This window comes from Taudactylus pleione, unplaced genomic scaffold (genome assembly GCF_031769625.1).
Source record: "Taudactylus pleione unplaced genomic scaffold, aTauple2 ptg001032l, whole genome shotgun sequence".
NCBI classification, from domain to species: domain Eukaryota; kingdom Metazoa; phylum Chordata; class Amphibia; order Anura; family Myobatrachidae; genus Taudactylus; species Taudactylus pleione.
Genome location: NW_028285433.1, coordinates 13,276,192 through 13,296,514, shown reverse-complemented (window position 1 = coordinate 13,296,514; position 20,323 = coordinate 13,276,192). Strand labels below are relative to the sequence as shown.

At 46.3% G+C, this 20,323-nt stretch overlaps 1 protein-coding gene across 1 annotated transcript in view; it reads right to left on the bottom strand.

Annotated features, from left to right (window-relative positions):
• LOC148454104 (protein kinase C delta type-like) overlaps window positions 1-20,114 on the bottom strand; it is a 59,235-nt gene extending 39,121 nt beyond the window's left edge. The window contains exons 1-2 of the mRNA XM_088461248.1: window positions 19,613-20,114; window positions 5,237-5,337 (exon numbers count right to left, since the gene is read on the bottom strand). Coding sequence (XP_088317374.1) covers window positions 5,237-5,337; window positions 19,613-20,114 — 603 coding nt within the window. The remainder of the gene's footprint in view (window positions 1-5,236; window positions 5,338-19,612) is intronic.
• Window positions 20,115-20,323: the final 209 nt, after the last annotated feature.

Genomic DNA, 20,323 nt, shown 5'->3' with positions numbered 1-20,323 from the left:
TCTGACTAAAGTGCCGGCCGCGAGGCTGTTAGCTCCGCGCTAAGCCAGAAAATAGCATTGCAGCCGGCACTGAAGTTGGATTTCTGTTTGCAACTCAGGAGGGTGCGAGCAGATATCCTGTAGTATGACTTAACAACACAGTGAATTGAATAGCTTTGGGAACTCCTTCCTGGGGCTATTCAACATCATGTTGCATTGAATTGCCCCCATTATGACTATGCTATTAATTTTAGACTTTTAATTAATTTTAATATATATGTAGGGCGTGGTCTAATCTGATGTGAGACGTTGAGGTCCTCTGCTATCTCCAGAAGCAGCGCTGACCCGGAGGCTCCTATAGCGGTGGCGACTAAGAGATCTGCCAGCTGAGAAGAGCTGATTAATGGGCTGTGTACAAAGGTGGCGATTCAATCCAATGCAAATTGAATAGCGCCGGGAGCGAGCTCAGTGCTCAGGTTCAGTGCGCTGTGTGGTCGGAGAATGACAGTTATCGCGCCTTAACAAGGGTGATAAGGCGGGTTAACCGGCATTCTCTGACCAAAGTGCCGGGCGCGAGGTTGTTAGCGCCGCGTTAAGCAGAAAAACAGCTGCGCGCCTGACACTTTGCTCGGATTTCTCTCCACATCCCCAGGGGGGTGCGAGAAGAAATCCTTTAGCAGCCCAAGCAGTGTGGTGAATTGAATAGCTGTGGGAGCTCCCTCCCGTAACTATTCAATATCACGTTGAATTTAATCGCCCCCATAGTTCTTAGCCTTGATGTATGTGAGCATTATTACAAGTAAAATTATACTTTTTATACTATTCTCATGAGTGCGCTATTCCTACTATCTGCATATATATATATATATATATATATATTTATTTAAATATTATTTAAAGAATTTTTATATATATATGACATGGGACAGATCTTGGCGGATTATATATATGTCAATGATGGCGACACTCGGTAATAAAACTATGCTTAACTGCAGACAGTAGGAAACAACGTTTCAATACTTTATTGTATTGTCTTGAAGGTACCGTGAAGACGATGCAATAAAGTATGGAAACATTGGTATATATTTTCTGCAGTTAAGCTTCATTTATTAATGAGTGTCGTCGTCATTGGAATCTGTATTGTGGGTTCACTTGATGGACACCTGCAAGTATATATGTGTGTGTGTCCAGGCATAAATGATTGTGTATATATACATATAATTATATATATCTATTATTATTATTATTATGTCATCACAGCGTACTGCAGTCAGGATAGAATGATGGGCAGCGTTCGGAATCACACATGGTGTCATAGGATATAAGGTGAGCTTTATTCTTTTAGTTTTGTGCATACTCCTGCTGAGCTGATAGGTGTGATATATTTTGTCAACAGTCAGAATGTCGACAGCATTATGTTCTGAATGACGACATTCAGGATACTAACAATATAATGCAGGATTACATTATGTAGATGGATGCTCAGAGGTACCAATTATATGTGCTGCAGATTTATTGAGACTTTTTCTTTTTAGATCTAGTTGATTTGTACATTTTCTATGATTAGGTCTCTAATGAAGTTGTTACATTCTCTTTATAATATATGTGGTTTATTGGCTTATTATGATTAGTGTATCATGCTCACAGTATCATTATGTTTGTATATGTGCTATTACCTACTTGCATGTACTTGGGATTATTTCTATTTATGTATACACTCTGTTTCTATAGTAACCAAGCAAACTCCGAAAAGGATGTGCCGAAGTGGACACAGCCGCCAATTGTAGCCTGCCGGTCCAGTGCTAGAAACTCACATTTGAATATATAAGGTGAGTGTTTTATGATGTACATTGGGCCTGATTCAGAGTTGTACACAGGGCCTGATTCAGAGCCGGACGCTCTGACCAGAGCGCTCGCTCTGAATCAGGGCCCTCCTACATGAAAATGGAGCGTCCTCTTGGACGCTCGCATAGCTGTGGGTGACCACCCACAGCTATAGCGAGCGTCCATGATGATGGTTGCGATGGTCAAGACCATCGCGACCATCGGGCTTGCGGCGGAGACCCCATGGGAACGCCTCCCTCTGGCAGCCATGCCCCCGGCACGCCCACCAAAGGGGGCGTGCTGTCAATCGACATCGACAGCACGCCCCCTTTGGTGCGAGACCCGGAGCGACGGTTACCCTGTCGCTAGCCGGGTCTCGCGCATGCGCATCCGTCCGTCGTGCGCATGCGCAGTAGGGCACCATCGACCCGCTTGCGAGCATCCTGCGCTCGCGAGCGGGTCTGAATCAGGCCCACAGTTCACATAGCAGCTGTGTCTCTGGACGCAGCTGCTCTGTGATAATATGTAAAAGTAGCAGGATGCTTTTGTGATCCACAGCTGCATGGCATCACCTGCATGAACATCGGTCATCTAAGTAACCCTCAGGTTACCCAAGATGGCCGTGAGTTTCATGCTTCCGGGGCCAGTGAAGCTGCTTCCAAGGATGCAGCCACTGACCTTGGTACGCCCAGAAAAACGGGGTTGACACGCCACCACTTTCTGTAAAACCACTTCCCCTTTCCCAAACAACCACAAAGAGCAAAATTTACTAAGCAGCGGGTTCTAAACCCTGGTGGTTTGATGGCGGGTTCTAAACGCCGGGGATTTGGTGACGGTTTTCCAGCAGTTTCTAAATGACAGCCCTGTTCTATTCTATTCTAAAATGTGTTATGACGGCGGTTTTGCAGCGGTTTTGGCCTTAGTAAATCTGCGGATAGCAATACCGCCGCCAAACCGCCAGGGGTTAGAACCCAACGCTTAGTAAATTTTGCCCAGAATGTCAATCATGCTGCGGTTTAGAGAGCACTGTGACCATTGTCACAGACACAGATCTGCACATGCGCTGTACAGATCCTACGCATGTGCAGAATGACAAAGATCGGAGATGTACATAAACTATCGGGCTTGCGTACATCTCTCAATCAGGCCCACTGTTCCCTGAGTGCCGATTGCATCTGGGCAATAGGAGTGCCGGAAACATAAGTGACAATGGCAAGGTTAGAAATAATGATTTTTATTTTAAATAATTTTGTCCTTCAAACTTTGCTTTCTCCAAAGAATGCTCATTTTGTAGCAATTACAGCATTGCAGACCTTTGGCATTCTAGCTGTTCATTTGTTGAGGGAATCTGAAGAACTTTCACCCCACACTTCCTGAAGCACCTCCCATAAGTTGGATTGGCTTGATGGGCACTTCTTGCGTACCATACGGTCAAGCTGCTCCCACAACAGCTCAATGGGGTTGAGATCTGGTGAGTGCTTTGGCCACTCCATTACAGACAGAATACCAGCTGCCCGCTTCTTTCCTAAATAGTTCTTGCATGATTTGGAGGTGTGCTTTGGGTCATTGTCCTGTTGTAGGAGGAAATTGGCTCCAATCAAGCGCTGTCCACAGGGTATGGCATGGCGTTGCAAAATGGAGTGATAGTCTTCCTTATTCAAAATCCCTTTTACCTTGTACAAATCTCCCACTTTACCAGCACCAAAGCAGCCCCAGACCATCACATTACCTCCACCATGCTTGACAGATGGCGTCAGGCACTCTTCCCGCATCTTTTCTCTTGTTCTGCGTCTCACAAATGTTCTTCTGTTTTTCCAATCTTCCTCTGTCCAATGTCTGTGTTCTTTTGCCCATATTAATGTTTCCTTTTATTGGCCAGTCTTAGATATGGCTCTTTCTTTGCCAGCATCCCGGAGTCGACTCTTCACTGTAGACGTTGACACTGTCGTTTTGGGGGTACCATTTAATGAAGCTGCCAGTTGAGGACTTGTGAGGCATCTATTTCTCAAACTAGAGACTCTAATGTACTTGTCTTCTTGCACAGTTGTGTACCGGGGCCTCCCACTTCGCTTTCTACTCTGGTTAGAGCCTGTATGTGCTGTTCTCTGAAGGGAGTAGTACATACCGTTGTAGGAAATGATCAGTTTCTTGCCAATTTCTCGCATGGAATAGCCTTCATTTCTAAGAACAAGAATAGACTGTCGAGTTTCACATGAAAATTCTCTTTTTCTGGCCATTTGGAGAGTATAATCGAACCCACAAATGTGATGCTCCAGATACTCAACTAGCCCAAAGGAAGGCCAGTTTTATAGCTTCTCTAACAAGCAAACCCATTTTCAGCTGTGCTAACATAATTGCACAAGGGTTTTCAAGGGTTTTCTAATCATCCATTAGTCTTCTAACGCGCTTAGCAAACACAATGTACCATTAGAACACTGGAGTGATGGTTGCTGGAAATGGGCCTTTATACACCTATGTAGATATTCCTTTAACAACCAGATGTTTGCAGCTAGTATAGTCACTTACCACATTAACAATGTATAGAGTGTATTTCTGATTAATTTAATGTTATCTTCATTGAAAAAAAAAGTGCTTTTCTTTCAAAAATAAGGATATTTCTAAGTGACCCCAAACTTTTGAACGGTAGTGTATATATATATATATATATATATATATATATATATATATGTGTGTGTTGGGGGGAGGGGGGGCACAGCACAGGCCACTCCCTCACACTAAGGATGGCCATTGGTGGGGTTACCGTCGATGACGATATAGCAAGTGGCCCCTCGATGGTTACCAGCTATGCAATGGTGAGCCACTCAGAACCTGGGGACAGGGCTTTGCAGATGTAGGGGAGGTGCTGTGCTCCGTATCCTGGCACCTTGTAAAAAAAAAATAATTGTTTATGCTGTGCCATCGATGAAGGGAAACCATCTGGTTCTTCCCCATCGATGGTAAAAGCATTCGACATCAGCCATAAACCATCAATGATTATGAATCATCAATGGTCGATGGCCATCCCTAGGTCACACCCATGACATCACTAGTCAGACCATAGGCCCTTTATATCTTTCAGCTCCAGGCACATGTGGACCTTAATCTGGCACTGGGTAATTTTAAAGTGGTATGAGGTTAAAGTTTACACTTTTGCACTGTGTGTCTACAGTATCTTTAGATGCTTTCCATAACCCCAAATACTGTCTCCTAATAATACACCAACAACACCAAAGAGCACAATGAATTGACACTGTCACAGACCCAGCACTATAAATTACATGTAATGCAGCAAGTACAATGTGGAATAACATTAGGTGGATTGACAAATCAAAACTAACAAATGAAATTGTGCTGTAGCTCTGTACATCTGTACTAACATCCAAATTCAGACATACAGTAATTCCCCTGTGACAAATGAAACCTCATTACTTACCTTTCCAAAGCCACCCTGGCCTAGCTGACGGAAGAACGTTAGTCTCTGGATGGTGTGAGAGACTTCATTGCTGAGGCAGGATGACTGAGCACTGCTGGTTCCTAATGGAGTGAAAAAGTGAGATGAGAACATTTCAATAACTCCCATATATTATAGAACATTAAGGGGCCTAATTATCAAATGTTTTTATTTTCATAAAATTATGTAGAAACTGCAGTTTCTACATAATTTTATGAATTGTTGCTATGTATTAATAGCCTAATGCATGGCATTTCATAGAAATCTCCTGCAGAGGACTATCAATGAGGACAATGATCTGACCCTATGTCCCAAATTCCGAAAGGCAAATCATTTTGGAGTTTGGCCCCATTAGTTTACATCATTTTCAGATGGTGTAAACCGCTTTAAGTCTATGGAGGCTTTACTCTCAGGAGAGAGATCTTCCAATGCAGTGTCAGATTCCCCTGGAGGAGTTTTTCAAAAATGTGAAAGACTGCTCCAAAATGCTGAGGAAATAACTCACAGGGACAGCGGTTATCACTACCGCTGTCCTTGCAGGTTCAGTTTAGTACATAGTGGGGCTACTTTCATTTGAAATAAAAAAAATTCTGCCGTGATATGAAGTGTTAATAATCGTGGCAGTGCCTAATTGAGCTCACATATTTATTACAGCAGACAACCAGGGACAGCCAAGTTACATGAATATTTCCATTCATATATCCTACTTCCTACTGTGTGCCAATTGCAGTAAATCTAAGGCAGTATATTCAATTAGCGTTGAAAAGCCGAGATCGGCAAAAAGTTTTCACCGATGTACGGTTTTCGCCACTTTGCGAAGTATCGCCCTATTCAATTCCAGGACGCTTTTCGCCGATCATGGCTTTTCGCCTCTAATTGAATCCGTCCTTTAGGGTTTTTTTGATCAGCTATATGTTTTGGGCACCAGATGGAGCAATTCAATTGTTGCTCTACGTGGGCATTATAGCCGCCAGCATTTCTGCTTGCACCCTCTGGATGATGCGAGCAAAAATGTGCAATAAACCGGTGGTTAGAGAGTCCAAACAGCAGTTTGGGCGCCCTAACCAGGACTGTAGACGGGTTTATCCGTTTTACATGTCTAAACCTGGTCTAATAAGGCCTGATGACCGCAATAAGGCGTCCATTCATTTATTGTGAAAAACATTAAAACCAGTTTATGCTAATCTTAACTCTAAAATAATGACACTGACAACAACTGCTTGGTTCGAATCAAATTAATGTATTTATTAATTGCATGAATTTATTTTAATAAAGGGTGGCAAAAGAAGGCGCTACCACAACCCAGCTCTAGCCAAATACTTCTCACCAAAAAATGGGGACGACTAAGATGCCCCCCTTTCAATATGCGTAACCTGCACTGTGAAAGTCTCACCACCCCTTACTGTGGCACAGTCCAGACGCTTCCGCAAAGAAAGCGCCCAATTGTCCACCCCGCATAGGTAGGACACACTCCCTGTCCTTCAAAGGGGAAAGTGCCCCACAGCGACCACTTATGCCACATGTGCCCGCTGGTTAGTATCGCCATCCGGCCTACTGCTTTAAAATTGTTTAGTAAAGGACAAACACATGGTTTTGGGTAGGGAACGAGGGGCTTCCAACTGAAAAAGAGGCTGAGCCTATTCAAATTTAGCCTTAAATAGAAAAACCCATAATGCAAGCCCCCTTGAAACTCTAATTGGCTAACTGTCAACTAAGGAAAAAAGGGCCTCAAAAAAGAGAAAACTGCCTAGCAAACAAATTCCCTATTACTGACCAATCACAAAAAACTGAGGACTCTTATATAGCCTCATGCCTATGAAGCCCTCAGCTAGTCTAATTAATGGGTACCCAAAAGCATTAAATTGCCACACTTGGCACCCACTAATTATCGCCGCCCACAAAACAATTAAATTGCCCCTATAGTATTTAATTCTGCTCATAATAACAGTATATATACACAAATTTTGCTAATCTCATCAACTATGTTAATCCAATAGCATCAGAAATCTAAAGTATGTGAACAAAATATTTCCTTTTGTGACAAACAGGACTGTCTGCAACATTTGTGTTTCCATTACATTTGCCTATAATGTTTGGTCACATGACAGCACTGCTACTATCAGGGCCGGATTAAGGCTTGTGGGGGCCACAGTGCAACTTAATTGTGGGGGCCCCTCCAAGCCACACAGAGCCCACTGCCCTCCCTGAAAGACCCACACAGAGCCTACCCCGGCCACATGAAGACAGGGACAAACGTAGGATTTTTTATTTTTTTTTGGGGGGGTGTGGGTCCTGAAAATAAATATATATATATTGTGACACAGTTAGGTTAGGGGGTCCCTCTCCTGGGTAGAGGACTCCTTCCTTACACACACACACAGCAGCAGGGAAGCAGCACACCAGTCTGGATGCAAGTACAAGCTGGTCGGCGCCAGCCTTAATTGTACAATGTCAGAAATAACACAAAGAAAACATAAACGTAAATCCTAGCCCTGTCGGGGCACTAACTTCACAGGTAGTTCCCTCACTACCAGAACCTGGCAGGGCCTAATGCCCTCGCCAGCAACAAAGCACAGCACAGTACTCACAGATAGGTTTTCCAAGTGTCTCTGAGCAAACTCCCTGTCTGCTCTCCCAGGTGAGACAATCAGCCCTAAACACACTAGGCTTATATTGGCCACTCTCAGGTGGAAAACTGTAACAAGCCTGTTACCAGGCTAAGAGAACCAAAACGTGGAGTGGCCGTGGGTGGAGCCCTCCCTCTCCTCTCACCCACAACCCCCAGGTCCCAAACCGGCTTTTCAAAAAGCCGAAACTCAAGCCTGCTACACTGCAGACTTTCTCCTGGGGGTTTAAAACACAAAAGACAGGAATCTGGGACAAATGTACCTGCCACAGACCACCTTACCAGTGATCCTATCACATATCCCCCCCCTTTGTTTCGACCTGTGGGGCGGAACAACTGAAGCCCCCAAACAATGAACGCGTGACAACGCATCAGCATTGGCCAGCTGGCTTCCTGGCCTGTGTTCCACTGAAAATTTAAAAGTTTGTAACGCCAAGAACCATCTTGTAATTCTCGCATTACTGTCCTTATTTTCAGACATCCACTTCAGAGGGGCATGGTCAGTGATCAAATTGAACTTTCTTCCAGCCAAGTAGTACCTGAGAGCCTCTAACGCCCACTTTATGGCCAACGCCTCCTTCTCCACTGTGGCATAGTTACTCTCATGTACATTCAACTTTCTGCTAAGATAGAAAATAGGGTGTTCCTCACCCTCCTTGTTCTGGGACAGGACCGCTCCTATACCTACTTCTGATGCATCGGTTTGTACTATGAATTCCTTTTCAAAATTAGGAGTCATCAGGACTGGTTGGGAACACAACGCTACTTTCAACTCCTGAAAAGCTTTCTCTGCCTCAGGACTCCATTCTACCATGACTTTTTGTTTGCCTTTGGTCAGGTCAGTCAGTGGGACTGCCATGGTGGCAAAGTTGGGTATAAACCTCCTGTAGTACCCCGTTATTCCCAAGAAGGCTCTCACCTGCTTCTTATTCAGAGGCCGTGGCTAGTTTTGTATGGCATCAACTTTATTGAGCTGAGGCTTTATCAGGCCTCTGCCAATGGTGTATCCCAGATATTTTACTTCCTCCATGCCTAGACAACACTTTTTTGGATTGGCTGTCAAACCTGCCTTATAGATGGAGTCCAACACTGCTTGCACCCTGGGTAAGTGAGACTGCCAATCAGGACTATGAACGACCACGTCATCCAGATAAGCAGCCGCATACCGTCTATGGGGCCTTAGAACCCTGTCCATCATTCTTTGGAAGGTAGCAGGTGCCCCATGTAGCCCAAAGGGCAACATCTTGTACTGAAACAAACCCTCTGGCGCTGAAAAAGCTGTCTTTTGTTTGGCGCTCTCAGTTAACGGTACTTGCCAATACCCTTTGGTTAGGTCAAGAGTGGTTAAATACCTGGCCGTCCCTAGTCTCTCAATCAGTTCATCCACTCTTGGCATCGGGTAGGCATCGAATTTTGAAACACTGTTCAACCTTCGGAAGTCATTGCAGAAACGCACACTCCCGTCGGGCTTTGGAATCAACACAATGGGACTTGACCATTCACTATGTGATTCTTCAATAACCCCTAACTCTAGCATATTTTTAATTTCTTTCGACACCGATTCTCTTTGTGCTTCTGGTAACCTATAGGGCTTTAGATTAACTTTAACCCCTGGGTCAGTGATGATGTCATGTTTAATGACCGAGGTTTTCCCAGGTACGTCAGAAAACAGCACCCTATTTCTAATCAGAAACTCCTTGACCTCTTGTTGTTGAATTGCCGACAGGGTTTTTGCCACTGTCACTTCGGGAACTAAGGGCCCTGGACTTACTGGAGGGTCTCGGACGGCCGACAGTACCGTTCTATCTTTCCAGGGCTTTAACAGATTTATATGGTATATCTGTTCCGGCTTTCTTTTCCCCGGCTGCTAAACTTTGTAATTGACCTGCCCCACTCTTTCTAAGCTTTCAAAGGGCCCTTGCCATTTAGCCAAAAGTTTATTTTCCACAGTGGGAACCAATACTAACACTCTGTCCCCAGGAGCAAAGCTGCGTTACCGAGCATTGTGGTTGTATACCCTCTGCTGTGCCTGTTGAGCCTGTTCCAGGTGCTCTCTCACTATCGGCACTACCGCCGCAATTCTCTCCTGCATTTGAGAAACATACTCAATCACCGTTTTGTAAGGACTAGACTGCCCCTCCCATGTCTCTTTGGCAATGTCTAGTAACCCCCTTGGGTGTCTCCCATACAACAAGTCGAAGGGTGAAAACCCGGTGGAGGACTGGGGAACTTCTCTTATGGCCAACAATAAATACGGCAATAAGTAGTCCCAATCCCTACCATCCTTGTCGACCACTTTCCTAAGCATGTGTTTTAACGTCTTGTTAAACCTCTCGACCAGCCCATCGGTTTGGGGGTGATAAACCGAAGTTCTTAACTGTTCGATTTTGAACAGGCGGCATAACTCTTTCATGACTTTGGACATAAACGGTGTACCCTGGTCAGTTAGTATCTCCTTAGATATACCCAGCCTGCTAAAGACATGAACTAGCTCTCTGGCAATGGTCTTGGTTGACGTATTGCGCAACGGGATCGCTTCCGGGTACCTGGTAGCGTAATCCATTATGACCAGAATATACTGGTGTCCCCTGGCAGACTTCATTAAGGGTCCAACCAAATCCATCGCTATTCTTTCAAACGGCACCTCTATGATAGGCAATGGAACTAGTGGACCCTTAAAATGTGGCCTGGGAGCATGATACTGACACTCAGGGCAGGATGCGCAAAAGTCAGATACCTCTTTATGAAGCCCGGGCCAGAAAAACCTCTGCATTATTCGCTCAGTGGTTTTCTCTACCCCTAGATGGCCTGCCGTTATATGACCATGGGCCAGATCCAACACTGTTCTTCTGTAGGCTTTGGGAACTATTAGTTGTTCCATAACATCTTCCCCCTTCTTAGTCACCTGATATAACAAATCCTGACACATTGCCATGTGGGGATAGGACAAAGGACTATCAGGGTCTACGGGTTTACCATCAACTACTTTTACATTCTCCCTGGCTTTTACCAAAGTAGGGTCATTCAACTGCTCGACGGCAAAGACCTCTCTTCTGACCTCTAAATCAGGCAGACGATCACCTGGTCCAACAACACTTCCCACCTCAATGGGAGGCACATCAGTTGGCGGGCCACCGTCACGTTCCGCATTCTCTAGTTCGCCAACCATAGTAGAAAAAGGGAATAACTCTGACTCAGAAGAAACTCCCTCCTCCACTACATCAACAACCTTCTCAAATGGATCGGGGTTGTTCACCTCTGGAACAAAACGGCTTTCCCACAACTTCCAGAAGTGAGCAAAGTCTCTCCCCAATATTGCATCGTACACCAGACCATGCACCAAACCCACAGAAACTATAGCAGAGCCACATGGTGTCTCGATGTTCACCTCGGCCATAACATAATATCGAGTATCCCCATGTATGCAGGTCACACCAACAGTTTTCCCTGTATGCCTCAAGGGGTTCACCAGCTCAGCTTTTATAAGTGTCACCAAGCTACCAGAGTCTAACAGTGCCTCTACTCGGTTGCCATCTACAGTGAGTACACACATGTGCTTATCAGTCTCAGCCTGCCGGTCAGCCGTACAGGCTATCTGTGCAAAGAAACACCCCCTGCGGTAGACATGAGCAGTATCACATTGCATAGGTTCAGTTGTAAGTGCACAATTAGCGGCAATATGGCCGAAGCCACCACATCGGAAACACTGAGTCATATTAATGTCTAGTCATTTATGGGGCAAGACCCTTCCCGGCCTGGCAGGCCTGTCTCCAGGTTCTACACCCTCAGTCTTAGGTACATTCCACCACCCAGCACCCTTCTCCCCCGGAACAGTCTTACCAGTGTCTCTGGGAGTTCGCCGGTGCGCCATCAGGGCTCGGTGGGGCATACTCATCAGCTCCTCAGCCACCACGTACCTCTCCACTAGCTCGACCAACTGGTCCGCGGACTTAGGGTCTGCATGGCTCACCCACTTGCACAGAGTCACAGGTAATGATCGCAGGTACCGGTCCATCATGACCCTTTCCACGATCTGTGGTCCCGTCAGCGTCTCGGGCTGTAGCCATTTTGAGGACAGATGGACGAGGTCATGCATCTGTGAACGTGGAGGCTTGTCCCTATGGAACTCCCAGCGGTGGACCCGTTGGGCACGAACAAAGGTGGTGACTCCCAAGCGAGTTAGGATCTCCAGATCTTGCCCACTGCTCCTTGGGCCAACTCTCCCTTTCGGCCGTTCTTTCAAACACGGTGAGATAGGCCTCCACATCATCGCCCGAAGTCATCTTTTGGAGGAAGTGACTGGCTCGTATTGAGGGAGTGGGGGTGGGAGGACCAGTAGCAACATCTCTGGGCCGGGCGAGCAGGTGCTGTACCACCTCTTTTATGGCCTGGCAGGTTTCCTCGATGGCGACCTGTTGTTGCCTCTGGGCTGTCTCCAAAGCCAACAGTTGCACCCTGGTGGATTCCTGCTGAGCTCTGGTAGATTCCTGCTGAAGTTTGTTTGTCTCCTGCTGAGCTGCTGTAGCTTGGAGCAAGGCCTTAATAATGTACTCCATTTTGTCCTGGGGTGTAGGTTGGAAGCTGAACCTTGCCTCTCTGAGCATTGGCTGACGCCTCCTCTATGGGACTCCAAGGACACAGCGTTATTTCCACACTTACAAATTTGGTGTCTGTCCCTTTAATTTTTAAATGGAAAGTTTTCCTCTTGCTGCAACTTCAGTGTGTGTGGTTGCCCGCATTCTCCACCATATTGTGACACAGTTAGGTTAGGGGGTCCCTCTCCTGGGTAGAGGACTCCTTCCTTACACACATACACAGCAGCAGGGAAGCAGCACACCAGTCTGGATGCAAGTACAAGCTGGTCGGCGCCAGTCTTTATTGTACAATGTCAGAAATAACACAAAGAAAACATAAACGTAAATCCTAGCCCTGTCGGGGCACTAACTTCACAGGTAGTTCCCTCACTACCAGAACCTGACAGGGCCTAATGCCCTCGCCAGCAACAAAGCACAGCACAGTACTCACAGATAGGTTTTCCAAGAGTCTCTGAGCAAACTCCCTGTCTGCTCTCCCAGGTGAGACAATCAGCCCTAAACACACTAGGCTTATATTGGCCACTCTCAGGTGGAAAACTGTAACAAGCCTGTTACCAGGCTAAGAGAACCAAAACCTGGAGTGGCCGTGGGTGGAGCCCTCCCTCTCCTCTCACCCACAACCCCCAGGTCCCAAACCGGCTTTTCAAAAAGCCGAAACTCAAGCCTGCTACACTGCAGACTTTCTCCTGGGGGTTTAAAACACAAAACACAGGAATCTGGGACAAATGTACCTGCGACAGACCACTTTACTAGTGATCCTATCACAATATATATATATATATATATCATACACTCACATATAAACAGTATACACACACTAATACATATATTAACACAGGGACACTAGAACATATATGCACACACACACTAACACATACACAGTATACTCATAACATACTGTATACACCGTGACACATATACACATAGAATCACATACATACATACACACACACACTGAAACAGTACACAAACATACCTTCACTTAATGCAGCAGCTGCTACATGACCAGTCCTGGTTGCAACAGGGACCGGGCACCTCGATCCATTAGGCCCCACCCCCTCAATGTTATACAGTGATTTGCGGGTATATTGGGGCAGGGCTTGTCGTATTGGCTCCGCCCCCCGATGTTGTGTGTCAGGGAGGGTTTCTATGTACGCAGAAACCCCCCTGCATCCGCAAAATGCGAGCTCTCGCTCTGAATGAGGGCGGCCGTTTCTCTGTAATGAGCCGGCCTCCTGGCCGCTCGCTAAGCTGTGGGTGATCACCCACAGCTTTAGCGAGCGGCCAGGTTGATGATCATGAGTGATGTCAGTGGGGCCGCCCCCAAATGGCAGGCGTTCCTTCAGGAACGCCTTTGTTTGGCCAGCCACCCCCCCACCCTGCCTACAAAACGGTGCAAGCTGTCGATCACCATGGACAGCCGCCCCTTTTGTAGTGAGCCCCGAAGCGAGAGATTTTCTCTCTCGCTCCGGGGCTTGCATACTCGCAGTGCGGCCACTTCGCTTGCGCAGGGCCTCAACATCGACCCGCTTGCGAGCGCTCAGCGCTTGTGAGCGGGTCTGAATGAGACCCTCAACTCGGGAACAGGTGTCGCTTTGTGTGGGGGCCCCTGGACGACCACCCCTGTCGCCCCTCCCTTAATCGAGTCAGTTTCTTCAGAGCATCGATGCAGGTTGTCATATACACAAGTGTGAAGCTCTGGAAGGAGATATAGCTAACAAGCTCCACAAATCGTATCTTGGCCCCAGATCCAGTTAAAAGTTTCCCTCTGCCCCCCTGTCTCAGGGGGCCCCCCAACTTTGATTACAGCTTCAGTGCAAAAGAGCACCACAACTAGAAGTTGAAAATGAGGAGGGGGGAGACTTAGCAGGGGGAAGGGGTTACATGGCACTATACAGCCAGTCAGTGCTAACAGCAGCATGCGGGAGAGAAGGGGAGGGGGGACTGAGCAGGAGGACAGGGCTACATGGCACTATACAGACAGTCAGTGGTAGAAGCAGCATGGGGGAGATGAGGGGAGGGGGGGAGGCAGCAGGAGCAGATACAGACAGTGGGTCTCCTATTCGCTCTCAAGCGGGTCGATTCTCTCGCTCCGGGGCTCACTACAAAAGGGGCGGCTGACGATGGTGATCGACAGCTCGCACTGTTTTGTAGGCGAGGTGGGGGGTGGCTGGCCAAATGGAGACATTCCTGACGGAACGCCTGCCGTTTGGGGGCGGCCCCACTGACATCACTCATGATGTCAGTGGTGAGCTTCCGGCTCTATTAGAGCTGAAAGCTCACTGGGGCTTGCGGCAGATGAGACCCTACCACAAGGTCTCGTCACAAGCCCCGATGGTCGCGATGGTCTTGACCATCGCGACCATCAACCTGGCCGCTCGCTAAAGCTATGGGTGGTCACCCACAGAATAGCGAGTGGCCAGGAGGCCGGCTCTGAGCATAGAAGCGGCCGCCCTCATTCAGAGTGAGCGCTCACATTTTGCGAGCAGCTCTGAATGAGGTCCAGTGTGCCAAATGATGATGTAAGGTAAGAGGGAGGAGGAGGAACACTATCTGTATGTATAATTGAATAAGGCCGAGATTTACTAAATAGGATAATGCGGTAAAACCCCAGAAAATGAAGTTTTCAGGGGTTTTACCGCATTCTCCATATGTACAAAGCACCGGCAAGCATCAACTTGATGGGTAACACCACCTTTAGGTGGCATTACCCAAAAAAGCCTATGGGCTTCTTATCGGGACACTCCTCCTTGGGAGGGATCTTATCGGATCTCTCCCATGAGCCCTCGCGGCCGTCTGGGCATGCGTAGAAGGATGCCTGAGGGACTCCTGGGTTTTAAACTCGGAAATCCCTCTGCCTGGCAGCATAGCAAAGGACAGCTCTTATCGGTAATGCTCTGCAGTATGTACACAAAGACAGGCGGGATGTACCGCATCGCCAATGCAATGCTTAGTACATCCCGCCCTAAGTGTGTGATTATATGTATGTGTGTAAATGAATGAATGTATGTGTATGACTGTGTGTACCAGTATGATATATATGTGTGTGTATAAGTTTCTGACTACATGTATGTATGTGTGACAGTGTGTATGTATGTGTGTGTGACAGTGTGTATGTATGTATGTGTATAAGGGGCAGATGTAGTACTTAGCTTTGGAGAGAGATAAAAGACTTGAGTCACTTGTATATACCGCAGTGCACGTGCATGAATTAGCATTACGATCGTACTGTGATCACTTATACAGATATAAAGCCATCGCAGACAGAGGGACAGGACATCAGCGTTTGGGGGTGGTGACGGGGGAGTGGTTGGAGAACCACAGACGTGCCTGTCCATTTGAATGCCATTTCCAGGGCGTGCATAAATTAGCCACTCCGACAGTATACGCAGCTTGAGTACGTGCGATGACAGCTAAAATTTCTGAGTAAGGTCAGAGCAGCTGTAATTCTGCATGAGGGTCCGATGTTACTTGATGGTACCGATGTATACGCATGTCTGCGAGGTATTACAGATGTGAGATAGCGGTAGTAGGTGCCTCTATGTTGGCTTTGCGATTGCAAACATTAGCATATTTTCGCAGCAGATCTGCGTGCATAATCGCAGCTGCGATCACAATAGTGATCCATAGTGAATCAGGCCCAAAGTGCCAACCAATCAGCTCTTAACTGTCATTTTTCTAACATTGCCTGTAAAATGACAGGAGCTGATTGGTAGGTATTTTATCTCTCTCCACTTTATCTCTCTCCAAGGCTTAGTAAATGTATCCCCATATGTGTAACTGTACATATGTAGGTGTGTGACAGTATATATGTATATGTGTGTGACTGTATGTATGTGTATATGATGTGTGTGACAGTATATATGTATACGTGTGTGACAGTATATCTGTATGTGTATATGTGTGTGACTGTATGTATGTGTATATGATGGGTGTGACAGTATATCTGTAAGTGTATATGTGTGTGACTGTATGTATTCTGTATATGATGTATGTGACAGTATATCTGTATGTGTATATGTGTGTGACTGTATAAGTATACATGTCCTCCCAACCATCACAATGTTGCTGGGACCTGCTGTGCACATGAACATAGGGGGCAGCCCAGCCGCTGTGGAAGCAATGTGTACGCCCCCAGTGTGAAGAAAAATGGGTGTGTGATGTATGGCCATGTCCCCATTTATTTGCATGCAGAAGGCTCACACACTATGAGCCTGATCCAGAGTTGTACACAAACCTGATCATTTGCTTACAGCTTCGATGATGGGTGATCGGCGCATGCGCAGGATCTGTACGGCTCATTTTCTGATAAGTGTCCATGAGATCGCTTGCAGTATCCCCTAAGCTGCAGCATGATTGACATGGTGTGGCCATTTTGGGGTGGGGGTGGTGACAGTGATTGATTTACAAAATGGGGACATGTTGCCCCCATTTTGTAGGCATGCCAAGGACAGGATCTGCATCTTCTGATGCAGATTTCCTGGCCCCAGCAGAGGCATTCCATAGGCCATTGTTAGTAAATTTGGGCTTACTTATACCCCTTTCACACTGCAAGCAATAACCCGGGTTATTGTGCAGTGTGAAAGGACCCAGTTGAAATAACCTGGGTCAAGTGACCCGGCATTTCAACCCGGGTAACGAGCAGGATTGAACACGGGTTCATCCCGGCTCGCAGTGCAGTGTGAATGGATAACCTGGGTCGATGTGACTTGGGACCCGTTAGCAGCATAGGAAGAGCCGGCGCTTGGAGATGATCTCACATGACGCCTGCAATAAGCCGGGTCATGCTACCAGTCTGAGATTCCAAAGTGAAAGGGGTATAAGATGGCCCGTGGTGATTTGATGCTGTGTCTTTGGATGCACCACTCTGAGCTGCGATGCCAGCAGTGAGAGTCTTCAGCCTCCAGACGTACAATTCTGAAACAAGCCCAATGACCAAAACTTTGTATCCCAAATATTGGTCTTTAGTGACCCCCAGTCTTATGTGCTGGGCCCCTCAAAGCCTCAATCCAGCTCTGCTTGGTCCCGTTGGGTAATTCCATCTTCAGATGGGGAGAAGATGTAACAGATAATTACTGGCTGAGGGCCTGATTCAGACCCACTCGTAAGCGTCCGCACGCTCGCTCTGAGCGATGTACGCACAACTGCGCATGCGTATGGTTCGCAATGCGCATGCGCAAACCAGTCATTGCGGTCAGAAATCGTGCGCTCGTAAAACACAGAGGGGCTGCTATTTTGAGTGACAGAATGTGCCGTTTGTGGGTGGTAACGGGGGAAGGTGCTTGAACGGGGGAGTGGTTGTGCGAACGCGGGCGTGCCCAACGGTCAAAAGGGCGTTTAATGGGAGTGCATAATTTGCAAAGGAGCGTCATCGATCATGTCACTTGGTTGTCTTTTAGCCTGAACTGCTCGCAGTGATTACGGGAAGTAATTCCTACCTCAAGCGCTGTGAGCAGTTCAGATGCCGTTTGATGTTCCCGATTAATAAAAATAGGAGATGACGTGATTTGCGAACGGCAAAGGGGCATCTTGAAAAAATAGCGAGCGCATTTAGCGGACGCTCGCACAGACATAGAGGCGTTCTCACAGCGCAAAGAGCGAGCGCTCAATTTAAATATCCGGACCCTTTTTGAGAGCGAGCGGCCGCAAATAGCGTCCGGGTCTGAATCAGGCCCTGAGTACGTTATGTGGTCAGAGGATTTATCATATGGTTGGGTGGAGTCTGAGATCATTAGTAAATCATGGTATTGATTATTGACAAATAATGTAATTGGTATGGCAGGAAATTGGAACGGAGCTGTACAAATCATTTTTGACCCTAAAGTACAGTGTAATTCTTCTAAATCCCCAGATGTAATGGGCCACATGTTCTGGGGATAGCAAAATGAAGTTAAAAAAGTATTTTTATTTGTTTGTTTAATCTTGCATCAGACGTCTGCTTTATAGGTGAACACAATAAGGATTAAGGTGGCGCCTCTATATCCTGTATTTTACAAATATGTATGTAAATATGTGTATGGGTTTCATACTCACAGATAGTGATCATCACAATTACAATAGATATAATGACTACTAAATGACTGGACACTAATGTTAATATTAATCTTTATTTACATATATCAATTTAGCTTTTAGATTTAAAGTGGGAATAATGTCTAATTATTGCTGCTTTAAATCTAGCGGGTAAGTCACCAAAATCTCGCAGCTGCCTGAAACCCACAGGCTATTACACTTAGCCCATAATCTTTACTTCTAATTCACATTAATCAGTAGATCCAAATACTACCCACACTGCAAGTGACTGAAGCCTCCTTGTCATTGGTAGCTTCCCATTAGCCTCTACACATCCAATTACATCACCCACACACTAAGGGGTCAATCCAAATGATTGCAAAGGGTGCAAGTTGCTGTAGCCAAGGTGTTAAAACACCAGCAATGGCGCGGCATCTCGCACACCTCGTAGCCCGCTCTGAGCCTGGATTCACATAATTTTGCTTGAAGCCCTACGGGGCTGTGAGCACTTGATGCGAATTCGGGATGCCGTCAAGTGCAGCCGTAGTCATGATGACTCAGACCCGGGAGTACATCGCATTTAATTGCACAGTAATACATGTGGTGTAAATGGTGCTTTACACATTACCAATACTCTTGGGGGAGATATATCAAACCTTGGAGAGAGATAAAGTGGAGAAAGATAAAGTAACAACCATTCAGCTCTTAACTGTCACTTTACAGGCTGTGTTTGAAAAATGACAGTTAGGAGCTGATTGGTTGGTACTTTATCTCTCTCCCCTTTATCTCGCTCCAAGATTTGTTACATTTCTCCACAATATATAATAGTTTGGTTGTAGTCCATGGGGCACAATATTTCAGCCCAGATATAGTGCAACCCCCTATTACTAATAAGTACAAACATTGTCATTTATAAACATTCTTGGATTTACTATTAAGACAAATACCACTAAATTAGATTTTAATGCAAGAAACTTAGCATGATGTAAATAAATACATGTAAATGTATTTTCAAATAATGGTATAGATATAGATGCCTCAGCCCTTGTCTACTATAACACAGCCTACCAAAAGTCATTCATGGTGTTTGTATGATAACAGTTTGTATGTATGAGTCTCCCTTACCCTGTCTCTCTGCATCTACGTGATGTTCTTTGCTCTTCTTCTTCTCCTCATCTCCGATCTTCTCCTCTGGGCAAGATGACAACTGCCTGCATCTCTTCTGTCTCTTGATGGAGACCTTCTGCTCTTCATCAGAGGGGTTAGAAATAATCCTCCTCTTGCTGTAATGTCCGTTCTTGCTCTCCTCTGCACTGGACGATAGCTTCCTCCATCTCTTCCTCCCCTTCTTGATGGAGACCTTCACCTCTTCCTCGGAGGAGGAGTCAGATAGGATCCTCCTCTTGCTGTCATGTCCAGTATGGTTCAACTCCTCTGAGCTGGATAATAGTTTCCTCCATCTCTTCCTCCCCTTCTTGATGGAGACCTTCGCCTCTTCCTCGGAGGAGGAGATGGAAATGATGCTCCTCTTCATGTCACGTTCATTGTTGCTTAACTCCTCTGAGCTTGATGATATCTTCCTGCACCTCTTCTTCCCCTTCTTGCTGGAATTGATGCTCCTCTCCATGGTGGCCCTCTTCATCCCTGGCTTCCAACGGTCGCTCTTCCACCAGTGGTTTGAAAGTAAACTGCCCTGATGCCAGCTGCAGCTTTCAAAAGTGGCATGTGCCATCAGTGGCAGTTACCTGCCCATATCCCTGTGCTACATACATGGTGTATGCTGGGCGAGCCTATGTGCATGTAACATCAATAGGGAGGCATGTGTGAAATTAGCAC